The sequence below is a fragment of the Peromyscus leucopus genome, chromosome 20 (assembly GCF_004664715.2).
Source record: "Peromyscus leucopus breed LL Stock chromosome 20, UCI_PerLeu_2.1, whole genome shotgun sequence".
Taxonomy (NCBI): Eukaryota; Metazoa; Chordata; class Mammalia; order Rodentia; family Cricetidae; genus Peromyscus; species Peromyscus leucopus.
The window spans coordinates 1,292,288-1,313,933 of record NC_051080.1 but is presented as its reverse complement, the minus strand read 5'-3'; the positions used below and the strand labels follow the sequence as shown (position 1 = coordinate 1,313,933).

Here is a 21,646-nt window from a genome sequence, read left to right as displayed (position 1 = left end):
TAGTTCAGTAGTAGAGTGCTTGATCTCACATATCCAAGGCTTTGGATTTGACCCCTAGCACTATCAAAACCCCAACTAAATAGAGGTGAATAAATTATTGTATATTTATTCTCACAGAGTACCAGAAAAGTGAAAATTAAGCTTGAAGGGGCTAGGCAAAATGGCACAAGCCCATAATGCAGTAATTTGGAAGCTGAGGCAGGTGGACCAAGAGTTCAAGCCAGCCTAGATTATATGAGTCCTTGGTTTACGAATAAACAAACAGGCCAGGCGGTAGTGGTGCATGCCTTTAATCCCAGCACTCGGGAGGCAGAGCCAGACAGATCTCTGTGAGTTTGAGTCCAGCCTGGTCTACAGAGCAAGATCCAGGACAGACACCAAAACTACACAGAGAAACCCTGTCTCAAAAAAACTAAAAAAAAAAAAAAAAAAAAAAAAAAAAAAAAAAAGCTGGTTGCAATAGTACACATCTGTAGTCCTAGCACCCCTACCACAAGATGGGAGGCAGAGACAGAAGAATCACCCAGAAGCTCATGAGCCAGCTAGCCTAGAATACGCAGCACAGCAGCAAAAACGATCAGAAATATACACCCTGCCTCAACAATGCAGAAAATGAGAACTGACTCCCCAAACTATTCTCTGACCTCTACAGGTGTGCAATGGCATGTATGCACCACACTTACACGAAAACACACACCAAAATAATTTAAAAGATAATGAAGCCCCTGCCATGTGTAGTAGGACCCACCTGCAATACCAGCACTTGAAGGACTGAGACCAAAGTCTCACTGTGAATCTGAAGTTAGCCTGGGTTACCTGGGTATAGGAAACCCTATCTCAAAAACATATAGGACAACCATAGGAAGGAGGATGAATGGACGGACAGACGGAAGGAACATAGGTAGGTTGGTCAGTCAATATCTGGGTTACAGAGTGAATTGCAGGTCAGCCAGGGCTATATAGCAAGACCCTGGCTTAAAAACAAACAAACAAAGTAAAGCACATCAGAAAAACCGGTTTCTAAGAAAGACCTGTTTTTTCCTTGATAGAGCTCCAAATCAAATCATACTGTAGCCACTGATTTTTCTATCACCGTTTCTCCTTTGTTTCAGAGACAGTATTCACAGCCTTCTGTCTATGTGGTGGGAAGAAATAGCTTCCCAGAAAGGCTTATCCCACTGAATTTTATTAGATAAAAGAAAAACAAAAAGCCATTCAACGCTGACAAGCCTGGTTATTGTCTATAGAACAGCAAAATGTGTCCCTGAGGACTACAAGAATAGTCAACAAGATACAATATGTTCAAACCTTTAACCACTGCTCTGTGAGGAGCTGCTGGGCATATGTGTCCACAGTCCTTCCTTCCAGGCAGTCGTGTGTGTGTGTGTGTGTGTGTGTGTGTGTGTGTGTGTAACAGAAAGCAGCCTCCATAAACCCTCTTTAGCTATAGTTTCATAGTCACACCAAGAGAAAGAAGGCTAAACAAAGCCTCCGCTCCACTACTGCAGCTGCCTAGTAAACTTAAAGGAAGGACTGAAGACAAGAGCTGAACCGCTGAATCTAATGTGGTCTTCTACAAACACAATCAAGCATCTGGATCCCAGGAAAATGCCACCAAACTACTTCCATCTTCCTTTTTCAAAACAGCTTAAGGGAACTATAGTCTCTCCCTTAACTGTAAGAAGTCCACAGGAAACTGAAGTAAAATGGCAAAGGTCTGAAGTTATGAACAAATCCAGTGAAAAGATTAACATACACTGATTATCACTGTGTAAAAAATGACCTCACTGGAGTGACAGACACAATTTGCCCACTTTCGTATTAGATTACCAACTATGAGTATATACCACAATCAAGATCTTTAAAACTATCACACTTTTTACTGGGTTCCAGTAACTACACACACACACACAAAAGACTCTGTGTGTGTGTGTGTGTGTGTGTGTGTGTGTGTGTGTGTGTGTGTGAGTTTGAGAGCAAAGACACAGAAAGGTAACTGTGGCTTAGTATTAAAATGGAGCCTTTGGATCTAGGGACAGAGCTTAGCTCAGCTTTCTATAACTCCTCCAGGGGATACAGAGCCCTCTCTGCATGTGGTACACAGACCCACATACAGACAAAAGACCCATAAATATAAAAATAAAAAATAGGGGTTGGGGATTTAGCTCAGTGGTAGAGCGCTTGCCTAGCCAGCGCAAGGCCCTGGGTTCGGTCCTCAGTTCTGGGGGGTGGGGGTGGAGGGGAAACAAAATAAAAATAAACAAATTTTTAAAATACAGCTTTCAGGCCAGGCGGCGGTGGCACACGCCTTTAATCCCAGCACTCGGGAGGCAGAGCCAGGCGGATCTCTGTGAGTTCGAGTCCAGCCTGGTCTACCGAGTGAGATCCAGCACAGGCACCAAAACTACACAGAGAAACCCTGTGGGGCCACGAGGGGCCTCCTCTTTAAGAGTGAGGCCACCGGGCGGTGGTGGCGCACGCCTTTAATCCCAGCACTCGGGAGGCAGAGCCAGGCGGATCTCTGTGAGTTCGAGGCCAGCCTGGGCTACCAAGTGAGTTCCAAGAAAGGCGCAAAGCTACACAGAGAAACCCTGTCTTGAAAAACAAAAAACAAAAAACAAAAACAAAAAAAAAAAAAAAAAAAAAAAACCAACCAAAAAACCCTTCAGGAACAAATAAGATGGCTCACTGGGTAAGGGCACTTGCTGCCAAGCTCTACAATCTGAGTTCAATCTCCAGGCCCACAGGTGGAAGGAGAGAACTAACTCCTACAAAATATTCTTTGACCTTCATGTGCACTGTGGTTTACATGAATGTAGGCGCGCGCACGCGCGCGCACACACACACACACACACACACACACACACACACAAAATAAAAAAATTTAAATAAACAAAGTAAATTGTAGTGTTCAGGTCAGCCAAAAGGCTCAGCAGGCAAAGTACTTGCTACACAAGTCTGAATAAGTCCTCAGAACCCAAAAGTTGGAAAAAAAGAGAACACTGGTTCTATAAAGTTCACCTGCACTTACATATACATAGCACACCCACACCCACACACCAATAAATACATAAATAATCTTTCTTTTTCTCTGTGTAATCCTGGCTGTCCTCTGTAGACCAGGCTGGCCTTGAACTCAGAAATCCACCTGCCTCGGCCTCCTGAGTGCTGGGATTAAAGTGCCACCTGGCTCATAAATAATCTTTCTAAATAGCTTTCAAATATCTGATTAGATGGCCACTGTCTACCTGATTAACTTCTTAGGAGACAAGTTTGTAGGTTTGTTTTTTAAGTTGTTTCTCTGATTATCTTTTCTTTGTATTTAGCTTTCTTTCTTTTCTTTCTTTTCTCTTTCTCTTTTCCTTTCTTTCTTTCTTTCTTTCTTTCTTTCTTTCTTTCTTTCTTTCTTTCTTTCTTTCTTTCTTTCTTTCTTTCTTTCTTTTTCTTTCTTTCTTTCAAAGATAGGGTCTCATGCAGCCGAGGCTGACCTTGAACTCCTGAGGGTGACTGAACTTCTGTCCTCCTACCTCCACCTCCTAAGTGCTGAGACCCAAAGAGTGTGCCACCATGCCTGTTTATGTACTACTGCAATGCTGAGGACCACATCCAGGGCTTCATGATGATAGACAAGCACTCTACTAATTCAGCTACAACCTTTTTGAGACTTGCTATGCAGTCTAGGCCTCGAACTCACAGAGATCCGCCTGCCTCTGCCTCCCAAGTGCTGGGATCAAAGGTGTGCGCCACTATGCCTGGTTCAGCTTGGCAGTCTTTTTTTTTTAATTGTATCATAAAAGAAATAATTTAATACATCTATTTTCAAATTTCTCTCTTTATGAGTAGCTTTCAAAGAGCAGTTACATTTTCACAGATGTAAATACTTCAATTTACATTGGAGATATACATTAAGTATGCTCAAATTTCCAAACTATATTAGTGGCATCCTATTGACAGTCACTTGTTATTTTGCAGTGGCCAACATACTTGGATAATCTGTCTCACTATTAAGGACAAACTCCACAAATCATTTTTAGTTCTAATTTGAAGCAGTATTTGTGTGGATAAACAAGTCTGGGTTTGTTTTATTTATTTATTTATTTATTTATTTATCTATTTATCTATTTAAATTACACTCATGATATTAATCACATTTGTGGTATTCATAGATTACATTTGAAGTATTCATTCAATTATATATATATATAATTTTAAATGTCGAATGTCATGTCTTGAAGAGGGTAGGAGGTCTTAATTACAGGCTTACAGTACAATGGGAGGACCCCGGAGGGCAGAAGTTCGCTACTGATGTTTTACAATCTTGCATCTAAGCTGTTAACGCCCATTATTCAGGATACACAGACAAGGAACTTCCCTTAGGCATTCAGGAGGCAGCTTGGCAGTCTTTAGAACAAAACTCCACCATTACTTAGTATTACACAAAGGCAAGTACCCAGATACCTTTTTTTTTTTTTTTGCCTTTTGGGAGCGTACAGGGTTAAAAATCAAGGTAAGAAAGAAGAGACTATGAATAAGGAAGTAACCAGACCTAGTGTTCACAAAGGTGACACTGCAATGTTTCTTTGGTCCTACTGACAAAGGGTGGGGAAGTCATGACTTTTAGATTCTAGTTTTCTAGTTCTGTATATATAGTCGGTAGAGAATTAGTCCCCTCCCCCTCTGAGATAGGGTTCCACTATATAGTCATGGATGTTTTGGAACTAGGTATGTGGGCAAGACTGGTTCCACACTGTAAGCCACCATTTCCTCCCGTGTGTGTGTGTGTGTGTGTGTGTGTGTGTGTGTGTGTGTGTGTGTGTGAGAGAGAGAGAGAGAGAGAGAGAGAGAGAGAGAGAGATAAACATGTATGTATGCACGTGTGGAGGCCAATGGACAACCTTGGGTATCACTCCTCTGCTGTGGGATAATCCTTTTGTACACTGTAAAGATTTGTCACAAGTATTGGTTTAATAAAATGCTGACTGGCCAGTAGCCAGGCAGGAAGTAGTGAGGAGTTGCCAGCCAGATGCAGAGAGAGCAGATGACCATGCCATGCTAATAAAGGTACCACCATGTGGCAGAGCTTAAATAAGGATATGGGTGAACTGAAAATATAAGAGCTAGTTAGTAATAAGCCTGAGCTATTGGTTGAGCATTTAAAATTCATATTCAGCCTCTGAGTTGGTTATTTGGGACTAGGTGGCTGGGACAGGAAACGTCTGTTTACATTCCTTAGGTTGGATGCCTTTTACTCTCCCTTGTGACCCACTGGACTAGAATTCACCAAGCAGGGTATAGTGGCTGACTACTAAGACCAGAAATCTGCCTGACTCCACTTCTCCTAACACTGAGATTGGATTACAAATGCATACTATCATACTAGGCATCTAACTCAGGTCCTTAAGTACACACACACACACACACACACACACACACACACACACACACACTGACTCGTTATTAGGGGTACAGGAGGAGTGAGGGGGAGAATGGCAAATGGGATGAATGGGAGTTGGGGGTGAATTGGTGGAAAAGGGATTTTTTAGGGCAGTGAAACCATTTGGTATGATATTGTAATGGAAGATATACATTTGTCAAAATCCACAGAAGGTACACAGAAAGAATGAATCCCAATGAAATCCATGGACTTTAGTCAGTAACAATATATAACTATTTTCTAACCAGTTATCACAAATGTGACATATTAATTTAAGATGCTAACGAGAAACTGTAGGGAAGAGGAAGAGGAAAAAGACATATGGGAATTCTTTAAACACATTTACTGTTTCTACACATATAGAAAATGCCCTAAAAAATAAAATCTATTAATTTAAAAAAAGGAAACACTAGTTAATAATGTCCACCCAGTACAGGGGCTAATAAGAACCAAGAAAAGAGGAATGCAAAAAAGAAAAACTATAGCTTGTTCTCAACCTGGAAAGGACAGCAACCAAAGACAAGGAGTGAAGCTTGAAGAAAGGAGGAATGTAGAGGAGCATCTTACAGTGATTAATGGATCAGCATCGAAAACTTAATTCCCTCTAGGGAAAAGCCAAGAGACTGAGGTTCTCAGCAGGAAATCACCACTGTTAGCCCCTGGTGTCGCCCTGCCGCCTCTCCATGTGCTAAGAAATCAGCTTGTCATTGTAACTCGTGCTGGTGCCAATCTCTACGGCAGATTGAGCTATTTTTCAGGAAAATCAAGGGATAATTGCTTAGTATCAAAAGATCTGGCCCTTGGGAGGATAAGGAGCTCTTCCTTTTGCCACGGTAATTTTTTTTTTCTAGAATAGTATAAATGACTCTTCAAGACACCGTGTTTTTCATAAGCAGAGCTGCAATTCTGACCGTCAATCTGCTGAAATCCGAATGGAGCACTCCGTTTTCTACAATGATTCAAAGGACAAAGCAAAACTAGATTTATTCTGCAGAGCCACTCGGGTTTTTCAAAGACAAAAAGGAAAAACCTCTTCCTTCTAATCCAGGGAATTATAAATTCCTCCTGGTATCTAAAGACAGCTATGCTTGCTCAAAATCTGGCATCATAGATGTGAACAAGATTTAAAAGCTGGAATGATGGCTGGCAATTTGAGCATTTAGAACAGAAGTCGGTTCAGCACTTCAATCTGCCGGCAAAATTAGCAGCCACACAAAGCACATGGAGATGCCAGACTGGGAGCGAGCTAATCTCACAAAACTCATTCTCATTTCTCTGTACTTCATACAACTAACAACCAGCAATCCAGATTCTTATCCAAGCAGAATCTTACATAGCAAATTTTGCTGTACAAAGAAATTCTAAGTCAAAACATAAATGTTGCTGTTCTCAAATTTTTTTTCTTCATGATAATTCCCTTCTTAAAATCCTATCCTTAAACATAAAATTTTTGTTTGAGAAAATTAAAAAGCAAAATCTCACTAGAATAAGATATTAACAACATTTTCCCTCACAATTTCTATCATCTCGTCAGGATGAAAATTCAAGGGGGGGAAAAAACTTCCTTTCAGACACCCTAATTAAAAAATAATAGCCATGTGCTACAATTTAAAGGACAGTATACTTCTTTGGTTAAACAGATCCAACTATCAAAAGGGGAAAGAAAGTGAGGCTTTAGAGGGAAGATATTCAATTTTTGATTAAAAATATTTTTATTATGTATAACATACAGACACAGAAAAATGGAACCATAAATGTAGTAATAATGAAATCTATTTTAAGTTTGTAAATGTGCATTACTGTGCTGAACAACTATTCTGTAACAGTTACAGAAGCAAAGGGATCAGTAATAATGAAACACTGCACAGAAAAGCAGGACAAGACTACACCAACAAAATACAAAATATTTCCATAAAAATTAGTGGAAAGAGGATCAAAATAAAGATGTTTTGTTTTATAAATAATATTAGCAAAACAATACATATCTTAAGTTTAAGGCCTGAAACCAAGCTAAATCTCTACAATATTGGCCACTGAAACTCTTTCAAAAAGGTTTGTCATTTGCTGATGAAACCTCAATTAAGACCAAAACCAGGATCTAACGAAACTCCTCTTGAAGGAGCTTTTCTCAAAGAATTAGAAAATTCAATTAAAACAAAACAACATAGTGTGTTATCGAAGTCACCGGCTAAAAAGCTTAAATCAGCTGGATTACAATCCTGTGAGCAGAATGTTGACATTTTCTTTTTTCTCTTAACAAAGATCTTCCAGAAAGCACCTCTCACATCTGTTCATAATGCATAGTTTATCGACATTTCTTTTCCTCTCTAAATGGCCGGGAGGGAAGAAGAGCTCCACAGTCACTGTGTGTGGTTAGTAATGGCACTTTTACTTGTCATTGTACAAAGCCTGTTAAATATTTACAACACAGACAGCAATATCTAGTCCTAAACACCCAGTTGTGAGTTTGAATTTTTTTAGAAATAAATCTATGACAAGTTTTCGCCAGCAAAATGCCAGAAGACTTTACTAACAGCTTCAAGAGACCCAGCGGGTCCAGAGGAGCAGTTACAGGCCATCTGGTGATTACTTATTATTATTTATACAGCACAGTTGATGTACACACAGATGTGTTATGAATCCACATACAGAGAAGCCCTAACAAGGACTTCTGATAGAATGTGACTACTGTGCAAGTCAATATGCATTAGAAATGCATTAACCAAAAAGAGAGAGAACACCAGCTTTTTCTTTTTTAATATGACAAATTAGCTGGAATATTATTTGATTAAAGAACAATGAGTTCCATATAGTGACAGTATCCTACCAGTCAAAAACCTAGGTATATGTGGTTTTGCAATGGTGAAGGAAGAGACTATCAGATCCAGTTTGTTAAAAAAGTAATAAATAAACAAATAGTAAAATAAATGATTGTTTGGGAGGAGTTTAAGCTTGGAAAGAACTATTGAGATAAGAAGATATAGGACTTTATTTTATTTTATTCTACCAGGAATATGCTGAGAACAATTCCAACACTCCCATTTTGTAATATTCAATTATATGCAGGAAAAACAAGAGTGAATAAATGAAAATTTATTCCTCATTATAGCTCCAATTAGATGCATATAGCAATCTTTTGTTTTTTGTTTGTTTATTTGGTGGGGGAACAGGCTAAAGCAAGGATGCTTTAATATATTCTTTTAATAAACAGCATAATAAATAGTAACACAAAGAGCTAAAATTAACCAATCACATGTGTTTAAGGCAAGTGTCAAGAGATCAGATCTGACATTAAGAAACCTGAGTTTAATTCCTTGTTCTTAACACCTCTGGACATTTTTTAAATCCTAGTCCCAATTTATGTATATAACATATAACTGTGCCCTAGTTCCATTACAGGTTACATAAAACCACAGAATTCTCAAAGCGGACTGAAAGTTATTACAAAATCAACATTTTACAAAAAATAAGGTTAACACTTGGCCTAATTGTGCATAATGCAGTATATTTTCAGCTGCGTGACAGCATGCAGTCACTCTTACCAGATGGGAACTAGATGAATTATTGAATGAAATATGAATTATTAAATGAAAATTTGAGTTTTTAAAAAACTCTTAGCAGGGAGTAAGGAAAAAGCTTATTTGTTTGCCTAAAATTGCCTTCACCTGTCGTAGCATGTAAACATAGCCTATACCACCAGAATGGCATTTGACTACCTGATCCATTTCTTTCCTGGTTATTTGCTCCCTAACATAAAGCATGAGTAATCAACATCAAGTCATTTTACTTTGCTTTTCTTTTGTGTTCACTCCAGATAACAGGAAAACTTACCAAAGGGACATAGGATGAAAGATCCGGAGTTTCATAGTACCAGTATGGCCCTTTTAATGGGAAAGCTAGGATAACAGAAATAATCTCTATAGACTTGTGTTATATGGACAATAAAACATATACCTTTGTAGCATGCCAGCATTTAACCAATCATAGGAGCTATTTGTTGCCTCATCTATTACAGAGCAATAGAGATTTAAGGGATAATGCTCATGGAGGCAAAGGATACAAAGCAATAAACAGCTTTGGAGGTTGGTTAAATGCCAAGTGAAGCCAGGACTACAACACCATAAACATCATTCCTGCTATGACAAGATATGGAGGTACGAGAAGCTGCCCTCAATCCCGCTACAACTGGGATGCCACTGTTACTCTTTTTTTTTTTTTTTTTTTTTTTTTATTCTTCAAGATGAGCTCTTATTTAACCCAGGCTGATCTCAAACTTTCTATACAACTGAGGCCCTGGAGGTCTGTGTACTCTAGGAGAAAAGAAGATCTTGAGAGTAGATACCTGGGTTCACAATGGACAGAGAAATGTTCATTTCCCTTAAGGACAGGACTGATAAGCATAGTTACAACAGAAACTTTGCTTGGTGGTTGACAATGAAATACTGTCCTCAGAGGAAGTGTCCTCTTCTTCAGAAACAACCTACACAATAAACAGATATGACCAGCTTCTACTTGAAGACTTGATGATGATATCCAGAAATTCTATTTAAATCTGCATAATTTGTTCTGCAAACCAACATACATTTCTGAGAGGGTGACATAACAGTACAGAATCTGTTGATCCCTTGGGAATGAAAGTTGGGGAGACTGCTCCATTGGTAAAGTGCTTGTCATGATGGCATGAGGTTCTAAGTTTGATCCCCAGCACCCATATGAACAGCTAGGTGTGGTGGCTCTCACTTGTAATTCCAGAGCTGAGGAGCCAGAGAAATGCAGATTCCTAGGTTTTCTGGTCAGCTAGCCAGTCTGGCCTAACCAGCAAGGTCCCAGTGAGAGATCCTGCATCAAGCTGTTGAACACACACTGCAGACTTAAGATCTGCACAGGATCAAGCCACCCAACACTCCAGCCTGGACAGAGAGGGATTCATCAAGTTCCACCCCTCGCTGAGGAGCTATTGGCAACTAATGGCTGTCAGGGTTGAGAATCAGTGTTTGGGGAATGTGGCCCTGAAAGGCTACCTGTGCTCTAGTAGATGGTCCTACACCCAAGAATACAGAGAGCAGTAAGTAAGCAGATTCAATGGATTTAAGGGGGGGAAAAGGTGTACTTGAAGTTAGGAGGGTAAAGGGGGGCAGAGAAGGAAATGAAGGGAAGGGAAATGAAGGACAGATTTGATCAAAACACAGCATATGTATTATGAAATTATCAATAAAACAAGATGGATCATGGATCCTGATGAATGACACCCAAGGCTGATCTCTTGCCTCTACATGCAAATACACATACATGCATGTACACACACATATATACACACAACTTACACACACACACACACACACACCCCAAAATGGGCAGAAGCAACCCAAAGTAAGTTACCTATTTGCAACCCAAAGTAAGCTATCTATTCGCACATGAAATAACATCTCAAATTTAGGATTTCTGACAATGATCTAGTATGAATAGTTGCTTCCATTCTATTGGATTTATTATATACTTTGAAGTAAAAGTGGCACCCCAAAATATTAAAAATTTACAGGAAATAAGCAGGATATGATGGATGGTATATAAATGTACTCCCAGCTATTTGGGAGGCCGAGGCAAGATGATCACTTGAGCCCAGAAGTTTGTTTTTTTTTTTAATAATTTATTTTTAATTTTATTTGAATTGGTGCTTTTGCCTGCATGTATGTCTATGTGAAGGTGTCAGATCTTGGAGTTACAGACAGTTGTGAGCTGCCATGTGGGTGCTAGGAATTGAACCTGTGTCCTCTGGACGAGCAGTCAATGCTCTTAACCGCTGAGCCATATCTCCAGCCTGGAGCCCAGAAGTTTTAGATTAGCCTGGGCAATATAAAGACCCACTTTTTTTTCTTTTCTTTTCTTTTTCTTTTTTTTTTTTTTTTTTGAGACAGGGTTTCTCTGTGAAGTTTTGGTGTCTGTCCTGGATCTCACTCTGTAGACCAGGCTGTCCTCAAACTCACAGAGATGCTCCTGGCTCTGCTTCCCAAGTGCTGGGATTAAAGGTATGAGCCACCACTGCCCAGCTATGAAGACCCATCTTAAAAAGTTTTTTTTTCCTTATAAAACTTTCTAGATTCAGCACCAAATTATATCTATATTATTTTAACAAAAACAAAAAGGCAAGTCCATTGTATAATTACAATGTTTTTGTTTGTTTTCTTAAGACAAGGTTTTTCTGTGTAGTCTTGGCTGTCCTGGGACTGGCTCTGTAGAACAGGCTGGCCTCGAACTCATAGGGATCCATCTGCCTCTGTCTCCCAAGTGCTGGGATTAAAAGCATGCACCAATACCACCTGGCTAATTACAGTGTTTTTAAACAGAAGTTTCTTTTCTTTTCTTTTTTTCTATGTTGGGGATTGAACCAGGGTCTCATTTTTTTTTTTTCATATTTTTTTTAAAGATTTAGTCAGGCAGTGGTGACACATGCCTTTAATCTCAGAACTCAGGAGGCAGAGGCAGGCGGATCTTCGAGTTCGAGGCTGGTCTGATCTACTGAGTGAGTTCCAGGACAGCCAGGGTATACACAGAGAAACCCTGTCTCGAAACAAACAAACAAAAAGATTTAATTTACATGCATATATATGTATATGAATATGTTAGATTTCCTAGAGTTGGACTTACAAGTGCTTGTGAGCCACCATGTGGGTGCTGGGAACCAAACTCAGGTCCTCTGCAAGAGAAGTACATGCTCTTAACTCCTGAACCATTTCTCTAGCCCCTAAACTAGGGTCTCAAGAATACTAAGCGGCCGAGCGGCGGTGGCGCACACCTTTAATCCCAGCACTCGGGAGGCAGAGCCAGGTGGATCTCTGTGAGTTCAAGCCTGATCTACAGAGCGAGATCCAAGACAGGCACCAAAACTACACAGAGAAACCCTGTCTTGAAAAACAAAACAAAAACAAACAAACAAACCAAACACTAGGCAAGCACTCCAACATAGAGATACATCATCTGAAGGCTTTTATTTTTTGAGACAGGTTCTCAGAAAGTTGCTTAGGCTGTCCTTGAACTTGTGATCCTCTTTCCTTAGTGTAATGGCTGGGATTACAGGTATGTTTAAGTGCACAGGGCTCTTAAATAGATGCTACCTCATAATTGCTTCCAAAGCCCACACAACTCCATTCAACTAGGCCTCTGTCAAAGGGGTGTCTGGGGGACTGTTGCCTTAACAACACTAATCCATTCTCAGGAGGCAGCTCAGTTCTATTAATGACTGCTTGCACCACCACATTCCATAGAGAGGTTTTAGCAAGAATATTGTTTTCCCCAAGTTCTTCATGAGGGTGATAAGGCCTCAGAAGAAACAGTCTCAATAGGCCAATAGGAATAAGGGAACTAAAAATCTTATCATCTGTCTTTTTACACAGGAATGCAGACAGCACAATCTTCAGTAGCCATTTTTTTTTAAGTACATGTAGTGTATTTAGAATTCAGCTGTGTCACATCAGACTGTTGGGAAGTAGATCATGAACACAATCCAAAAATAACAGCCATTAAAAACCTAGCAACCAAAACATGTTTATGTATCCATTGAAAGGCTGGTGGTTTTGATTATATAGTGGAGGGTATAATCTACTAGTCTATTTTAGGTAAATTTTCCTTTCACCTTCCCTTAATATTAAACTACATGGTGATTTCTGAGTTTAAAGATGTATATGTTAGAGTCTGCACAAGGAACAGATACAGAAACAAAGTAGAACTCCTTTAGTTCTCTTTGCTTTTTTTTTCCAAGAGCTGAAGACTAAACCTAGAGCCTTGCACAAATTCATGCACATTTAGCTCTATTGAGCTAAACCTCCAACCCCACAATAAAAAGGTTTCGTTTGTTTGTTTCTTTCTTTTTTTTTTTTTGTTTTTTTGTTTTTTTCAAGACAGGGTTTCTCTGTGTAGCTTTGCGCCTTTTTCCTGGAGCTCACTTGGTAGCCCAGGCTGGCCTCGAACTCACAAAGATCCGCCTGCCTCTGCCTCCCAAGTGCTGGGATTAAAGGCGTGCGCCACCACGCTGGCCTTGTTTGTTTCTTATATGCATGCATGTTTTGTCTGCATGTATGCCTGTGCTCTATGTGCACGCAGTTCCCATAAAGGTCAGAAGAGGGTGTCAGACCCCCTGGAACTGGAGTTACACATGTTTGTGAGCTGCCATATAGATACTCAGAATCAAACCTGGGTCCTCTGCAAGATCAACAGTGCTCTTAACTTCTGAGCCAACTATTTCTCCTTACTACTGTTTTTTGAGACTTCTCTAAGATTATCACAGTTTATTCCTGGGATTTACATATACTTTTTGTTTCTACTACACTTGGAATAAATAATTTGAGTCAATAACAAGTAGATTACAAGTAAATTAAAGTTCTATGGGGAGTTCCAAAATGAAACTGTTGTCAAGATTTAAGGAAGTTCAATGGCATGCCAAATGGTAGTTTGCTTTACCAAATTTGCATCTTTTGCCACACTGTCTCTATTTCACATAGCATGAGGTGATCATATGTGTCTGCTGAAATCCTATTCCAGAGCTATTTGTTACCAGATCTCAGAAGAAATATAAAGAAAGGACTAACTATAACTGGAGAACTATAATCTTACTTGAATGAACAGTTTCTGATATGCAAAGGGGGTAAAGGGATGAGTCACATCGCCACCAAACTCTTAGGATGGAGTTTCCTAACCTATTAAAGAAGTGATGATGTCCTCAAGTTCCAAGCTCCACCTCCCACTTCCCACTAAAGAACAGCTATCCAAATCTAAAGACTTTACAGTGAATCATAAAAATCAACACACAATTTTTAAATGTGGGAAAAGGCTCACAAGCAAAGCCCAACAAAACAGAGAACCCAAAGTAAAAAGTCCTTACTATTTTCCTTTTTTTGTTTTTTTTTTTTTGGATACAGGGTTTCTCTGTGTAACTCTGGTTGTCTTGGAACTAGCTCTGTAGACCAGGCTGGCCTTGAACTCAGAGATCTGCCTGCTTCAGCCTCACAAGTACTGGGAATAAAGGAATGAGCCATGACACCAGGCATTTTTAAAGCTTTTAAAATTTTCTATTTTTATTTATTAGTTGTGTGTGTGTGTGTGTGTGTGTGTGCGTGTGTTACAGATATATGACACGTGTGTAAGTGCAGGTGCACACATGCCAGTGCACATGTGGGGGTCAGAGGATAGTTTCAAGACTCCACTCTTTCTTTTCACCCTTCCCCATGGGATCCGATATAAAATTTAGATTGTCAGGTTTGTTCAGCAAATACTTTTATCCTTTCAACCATTTTGGCCTCACCCTTAAAAGATCACTTTTTTCTCTGCCTCTGAGTGCTGTTATTAAAAGTGTGCATCCTCATGTCTGGATCACAAAATTTTTTTTTTGTCTGTGAGGCAAGGTCTCATGTAGCCTGGGCTGGCCAGGAATGGTGCCACACACCTTTAATGTAGATCTTTGTGAATTTGAGGCCACCCTGGTCTACATAGAGAGTTCCAGGGCAGCCAGGGCTACACAGTGAGATTTTGTCTTTAAAAAAAAAAAAAAAAAAAAAAAAGTCACATATGAGGAAAATAAACTCACCCAAAATCAGATTTTTCAAATAGTACAGGGAATTTATTATTTATCAGCTGCAGGAGTCACAGCAAACAGCATTATTAAATTCCCACACATAAATTTAGAGGGATCATTTTACATTTTCTATCTTAATAATGCTATTTGAAAATAGAAGCACACCTACACATTTTAAAAAATTGTAACAAGGAAGAAAATACACTTAGGACACTTAATACTGCACCACACAACGGTTTGGTTTAAGTATCTTACCAGAACATTCCAGCCTTTTTTGAAATCTGGAATCTTCTTTCTATGTCTTGTCCCATCACCATCTCATCTACCTCTCAAATCCCAATTCTTAGAAATGCTTAAGACTTAGCTCTTTTTTTTTTTTTAAGTATTTACATATTTACAATGTGTAATGAAACCAGTCTGTGATCTCATATACCACCAGTAAGTGTCACTGGACAGTTACATGACATATTCCTAACTGAATATAGTAGAGATTCTATAAAATGAAGGCAAATAAAACTTTTATCCATTTTTCATCATTTGTAGAAGCATTAGAAAAAGATCTAGGGGGAAAAGTTAATATACAAAATGAAAAACAAGGCAATTTCAACAGAATTATTTTATAAAAAGTATATGAAATACATCTGACATAGGAAGCACACACATGCAAACAATTAGGTGGGAGCTGACCTGCAGAACAACACATGTGATGGTGTCAGACAGGGGACATGTTTGAGGACACTACTGGATGAGTCTCCAGTCTGTGTTGGGTCTGTCTGTTCCTGATGGAGTGACACCTGCCTTAACTGTTAACTCGATTTTTCTGATCAGCAATCAAAAGAAACATTTCTTTTTCATATTTGAGAAATCCACAGAGACTCAGGAACTGGAGGCTAACAATAAATGGAAACATTCTTAGCTGACTATCTAAATATGTTAAGCAGACTTTTATATACCTGAAGGTCAAGAAGAAGATATTTTTAAACTTGCTTTGTGTTTAGATGGATAGCTTTAGAAAGGAAGAGCAAGTAACACGTATTCTTTAACACTGTGTGTTGGAGAACAAACATCAGCAGAATAACAAGATGGAAGAAAGCAGGGCAGATTTCATTACGGTGGAGTGCCTACACTTCCTCATAACTTGGATTTACACACTGCAAATCCTCTGATCTGATTACCTCCAGTGATCACGTAAAATACCAGCTTTAAACTCTTTGCCTTAGTGATAAAACAGCCACTTTGATTCACAACAAGACATTCACAATAAAGTATATTGTAAACGTACCTGTCCACAGCCCGGGGCATTGCACACAAACGGTCTGTCGTCTCCCATATTTCATAAAGCAGAGCAGAGCTGAGGGGGGGAAGGAGTAGGGGAAAAGTTATGTTAAATACGCTGGAGAAAAAAAAATGGGCTTCAAAAATATCAAGCCTAGAAACAGGTGTTCCAAGAATGCCATCTATCAAAGCTGTAAACACAGGCTACTTTGGGGAGAATCATTAGACAGGTGGCATATGATCTACTGTGCCTCAATTGAAACTTTTAATTAGGAAAATTCAGACTCAAATAGTCCAGGAATTTTAAGCCTTTGCTGGGTTTTCCCTCTTTCTGTTACAGTATATAACACATTTCTCCAGTCTACTGAATTACAACCAGTGCGGCTCTCTGTGTCAATAAATTCACCGAACGCTCGATGCGGAAGCCATATTTCTGAACTAGAGAAGACCAAAATTTGTCATTTAATTAATTAAGGGATTATAGGAGGGGTGCTCCATTTTACAGGGCTATAATCTGGCTCCCTGGTGTATAAACTACGAGACTGCTGGCAAGGGTCGTTTATCCCAGATTATTGCCAAAGAAAACAAAGCACCCATCCTATTGGACTACATGGGAAATTATTTTCATTAATAAAAAAATAAAAACTTCCCCTCCCCACTGGGAGCCTCTTCTTCCTCCCCCCACCAATCGTCTGTGGCAAATGAAGAAATATCAGTGCCCTTCCCCCTCTGGTTCTATTTATGGCTAGGTTTTTAAAAGCAGCAATAAAACAAATGTCGACTCCTTGGGGTTTACTGGGTGAATATGTTCCGGCTGTTTGTGCTGCTCTCGGCCAGAGTTCTTGGGCTGCTCTGCTGCAGCCAACAGATGTGTGCTGCTGCAGGGGATCAAAGAAATGCACTTAAAGGCACCACCATCCACCCCCCCCCCATTTCTCTGAAGAATTTAACAGAATTCATACTGTTTTTTTTAAATGACTAAAGCTAATCTCGAACTGTCTATCAAAATTCTTCGTCAAACAACAAATGCAATCTGAATGTGTCGGGGAAATTTCTCATATTCCAACTAAGAATAAAAACCAGGCAGAAATGAATAATGACTAGAAATGCAAATCACAGTAAAAATATCCTGAAAATATATAAACAATACTTTGGAAGGGTCAAAGAGCAAAGTGGGAGGGAGGATAAAAGTAGTCTTATAGAACAAGGTTCTAAGGACATTTCACACGACTATCCACAACACAGAACAATACATAAAAGAATGTGGACAGGGAAGATCAGTGAGGGATGATCGTTGAACTACATCTGGAAATAACTTCAGAACTGTAACCAAATCTCAAATTTCATACTGGAGATAAACCAAAATGTCAAGTCAATCTCAGTCAGGCCTGCATTAAAATAAAATGCTAACATGCTAGAATGAATCTAGTAACAGAAAACCCGGCTTAAAATAGAGGGCAATAAGGTAATATCTTTCCTATTCTCTTAGGAATTACATTTGGGTTAGAAACCAGTATTTCTGGTTATATAATCAGTAATTCCACAACTGATCGGTGTTTAAAAGTGTGAGGTGCCCCATAAAACAGAAGGGGCTGCTTGGTCATCTTTCAGTGTGATGGGGACACGGTCTAACTATGAAGGAAACCGATGCTTCAGTCCTGCTGTAATGGAGTAGACGCTGTATGTACATACGTATACACAGATTTATACCACATTTAGCCAGGATAAATTGCTTCAATAAATTCTGCTCCTAGGAGAGGCCAGCTCAAGCCGATGATTGGGTACTGGGAAATGAGAGCTTCATTCTTCCTCACATAGCCCCAGGACAACAAGGTTTTCTGGTTGGTTGGTTTGTTTTAAACACATTTAAAAAAAAACAAACAAATAAATTATTTTTTAGTACTTTCTAGAACAATAACACATTATCAAAAATAAGTAAATAAAAGCAAATAAATATAAAAACTATGGTCATTATGGCTGAAAACGCAGATCATCTTTGAAAAGCAAATCATTCCTATATGGGAATCCCTAACTGCTGTGCTGTTGATAATTTCACTCCTACCTCCAGAGCTTGTTTTCCTAGCATAACCACAGATCAGAACTTGGCTTGAAGGGTTCTTTGTGTCTACTTCTATCAAGGTAGACGTGGACAAAAGAATTAGGCAGAAGTCCTTTTATTTTGATTCTGGTACTTCGGGCTAAATTTTCTCCTTTATTGATTACTAGAAGGAAAAGGTTCTTTCTGGTAAGATAGGGGAGTAGAAAGTGATTACATAAATTCTGGAACAATTTTCATCAAGCCACAAATTTTAAACCTTCAAAAAATGAGGATGATTATAATTTGGAATCTTTATTAAGAATTGTATAAAGACAAATTTGTGCCTTGCTAAAAAAGAAAAAGAAATACTTTGGGAGAAAAAGCATTAAATTCTAACAGAAGTAAGCTTTTCTTTGGTCTTGAATGTTAAACTGGCAGCCACTAATAGGATTTCCTGCTTCTGTCCCAATTTGTAAGCCTTTGTTTTACCATTTTTACCAAACAGAGATCACAATGGGAGGAAGAAGTCTTTCTTTAAATGCCTAGTTATTCTTAAATCATCTCCTATTCTCAGGTCCCTTGTCATTTCCATCATTTTTGCATCCAAGAAAATTTAAATATTTAACAATAAGAATAATCTCTCTCTCCATTTAAAAATTTCCACTCACACCTTTTTAATTCTTCCTTCATTCTCCATCTGCTACATCAGTTGTGACACGCAAAGAATACTTTTGGTTATTTCTATATGACAAACAAAAAGCAACACATTTCTATAGTATGAACAGATGGAGACAAAAAGTGAAATCTTGAATGATGCTGCTGCCACTCAATGTGAACTTAACTCATAGCTCATCTGTAATTCTACTGCTTGACAAGCAGATCATGTGTCTAGGCATGACACTCACAGTGTACTGTCTCCTTCCTGATCTATTTTTTAGATGAAATGTAAGAACTTTATAGGACTAAACAATAAATGATGAGAGGAATATACAAACTGAGAGATACTACCAAGAGTAAGTGAGATGCTTAAAACAAGAAAACAAAGATGCATTAAAAGGCTGTCCTTAGATGCCCAGGTCTACAGGGAAAAGGCTCATGTACTCAGAGCAACCAAATGCGTAAATGATACAATTAGCATTTGCCTAAAAGTGAAACTCATCTGAATGCTGAAGACTAATTAAGAAAAATCAAGGTTTAGGGCCAGTGAGATGGTCCAGCAAGTAGAAGTATTTAATCTGAACTCAATCCCTAAAACTCAAAGGTAGATGGAAAGAATCAACTCCTGAAAGTTGTCCTCTGACCACCATATGCACGCCAAGGACATTCATACTCAAATACACAAGTTAGTAAAAAAAAAAAAAAAAAAAAAAAACAACTTAAAGCCAAGGTTTAGAGAATTAAATTTTTATAATATTGTGTGTGTGTGTGTGTGTGTGTGTGTGTGTGTGTGTATTTGCATGTTAGTACAGGTGTCCTCAGAGACCAGAGGTGTTAGATCCCACTGCAGGTGGAGGAATGAACAGTTATAACCCACCCAACATGGGTGCTGGGATATTTACATTTTAAAATGTTTGTCATAATAATATTTATGACTAACAAAGAATAGGAATTAAATGCTGAAGGAAAAGAAATATAAATTAAGACACTATGTTACAACAGACTATATTGAAGATGTTAAGAATAACATTTTGACAACTATTTAATGACATGAGAAAGTAGTGCTCATTAAATGAAAAACAATAATATAAAATTATGGGGCCAGAGATATGGCTTGTAGCAGGTAAAAGTATTTGGCACACAAGCCTGACAACTTGAATTCAATCCCTAGAACTCATGTAAAAAGAGGGGGGTGGCACACATCCATAATCCATCCTACCATAAGATGGAAAGCAGCAACAGAAAAACCTACCAGAAGCTCAAAGGCCAACTAGCCTGGAGGACACCTACACAACAGAAGAGAATAAGCCTCAACAAGGTTGAAGGTAAACTCTGACTTCCACGGTGTGCTGTGACATGCAAGTGCCAGCACTCACACATACACACAAAATGAATAAATGAATAAAAATTTAGATAAATAAAATTTCATATGAATTGTGATTCTAAATGTATAAAAAGAAGTAAGCAAAAAAAAAAAAAAAAGATTAAAACAAGATAAAGGATGGGGACTTGTTTGCAGAGGTCCCAGCATCCACATGGTACCTCACAACCACCCATAACTCTAGTTCCAATAGTCTGACACCTTCAGAACTCCTTAGGCACTAGGCATGCATGTACATGGTACACAAACATACACACAGGGAAAACATTCACATATATAAGATAAATAATCCTTTAAAAAAATAGATGAAGGCCGGGCAGTGGTGGCGTACGCCTTTAATCCCAGCACTCGAGAGGCAGAGCCAGGTGGATCTCTGTGAGTTTGAGGTCAGCCTGGGCTACAGAGTGAGTTCCAGGACAGGCTCCAAAGCTACACAGAGAAACCCTGTCTCAAAAAAACAAAAACAAAAACAAAACAAACAAACAAAAAAAAGATGAAGGAATCAACACAAAACTAAATACAAAATGAATTATCATTATGTCTAAGATAATTGTATTCTAGATTACTTTATTTTCTTCTTTGTACTATTAGTATTCCAAGTCTATAATGATCAGAAATTGCTTTTAATAAATAAAAAAAAATGGGCTAACAGGTAAACTGTTTGCCACACAAGCCTGAAACCTGAAACCCATGTAAAGGCGGGAGGAGAAAACCAACTTTATAGCTGTTCTCAGACCTCCACATGTGTACCATGGCACATGGGCCCCCTCAACACATATCATACATACACATAATAATGGTAAGTGAAATAGAAATAAAATTAAAATGTATAATGTAATCTAATAATAAAAGAATGCTGATCTGCATGACTGAGTAAAAAGTATGTCTTTGAGTTAAAAAGAAAAAGAGGGCTGTTACCTTTTAAACTATTCTAAAGCACTGAAGAGTAAATTAAAGAGTCATATAAAGTTCTATAAAGCATCAGTTTCAACTGGAAAAATAAGTTCAAAAGGACCATAAAAAAGTTTAAAATTATATACTCCCAGTTTCATACAGAAATCAACCAAGCAGTTCCAGGCAGCTTTTCACTTTATTACCCGTTTTCAGAATCCCTGGCAAGAAATATTATTTATAGTAATAACTAATAAATGATTAGAAACTGTCCCTAACATGCATCTCTAAGGGAATGAAGGAAGCTAAAACTAAGCCTAACAGTTACTGAGTGAGAACCATTTAGTTTAGTTTAAACAAGATGGAAATTTTAAAAAAGGCTCCAACTCTGCACCTCCATCCCTT

General features: G+C 38.6%; 1 protein-coding gene across 6 annotated transcripts in view; it reads right to left on the bottom strand.

Annotated features, from left to right (window-relative positions):
- The window catches only part of LOC114696617 (cyclic AMP-dependent transcription factor ATF-7), a 102,962-nt gene that overhangs the window by 61,021 nt on the left and 20,295 nt on the right, over positions 1-21,646 (bottom strand). For all 6 annotated transcript variants that reach the window (XM_028874434.2, XM_028874436.2, XM_037197322.1 and 3 more), the window contains exon 2: positions 16,282-16,350. In XM_028874434.2, the coding sequence (XP_028730267.1) occupies positions 16,282-16,329 (48 nt within the window). In that variant the 5' untranslated portion in view covers positions 16,330-16,350. The remainder of the gene's footprint in view (positions 1-16,281; positions 16,351-21,646) is intronic.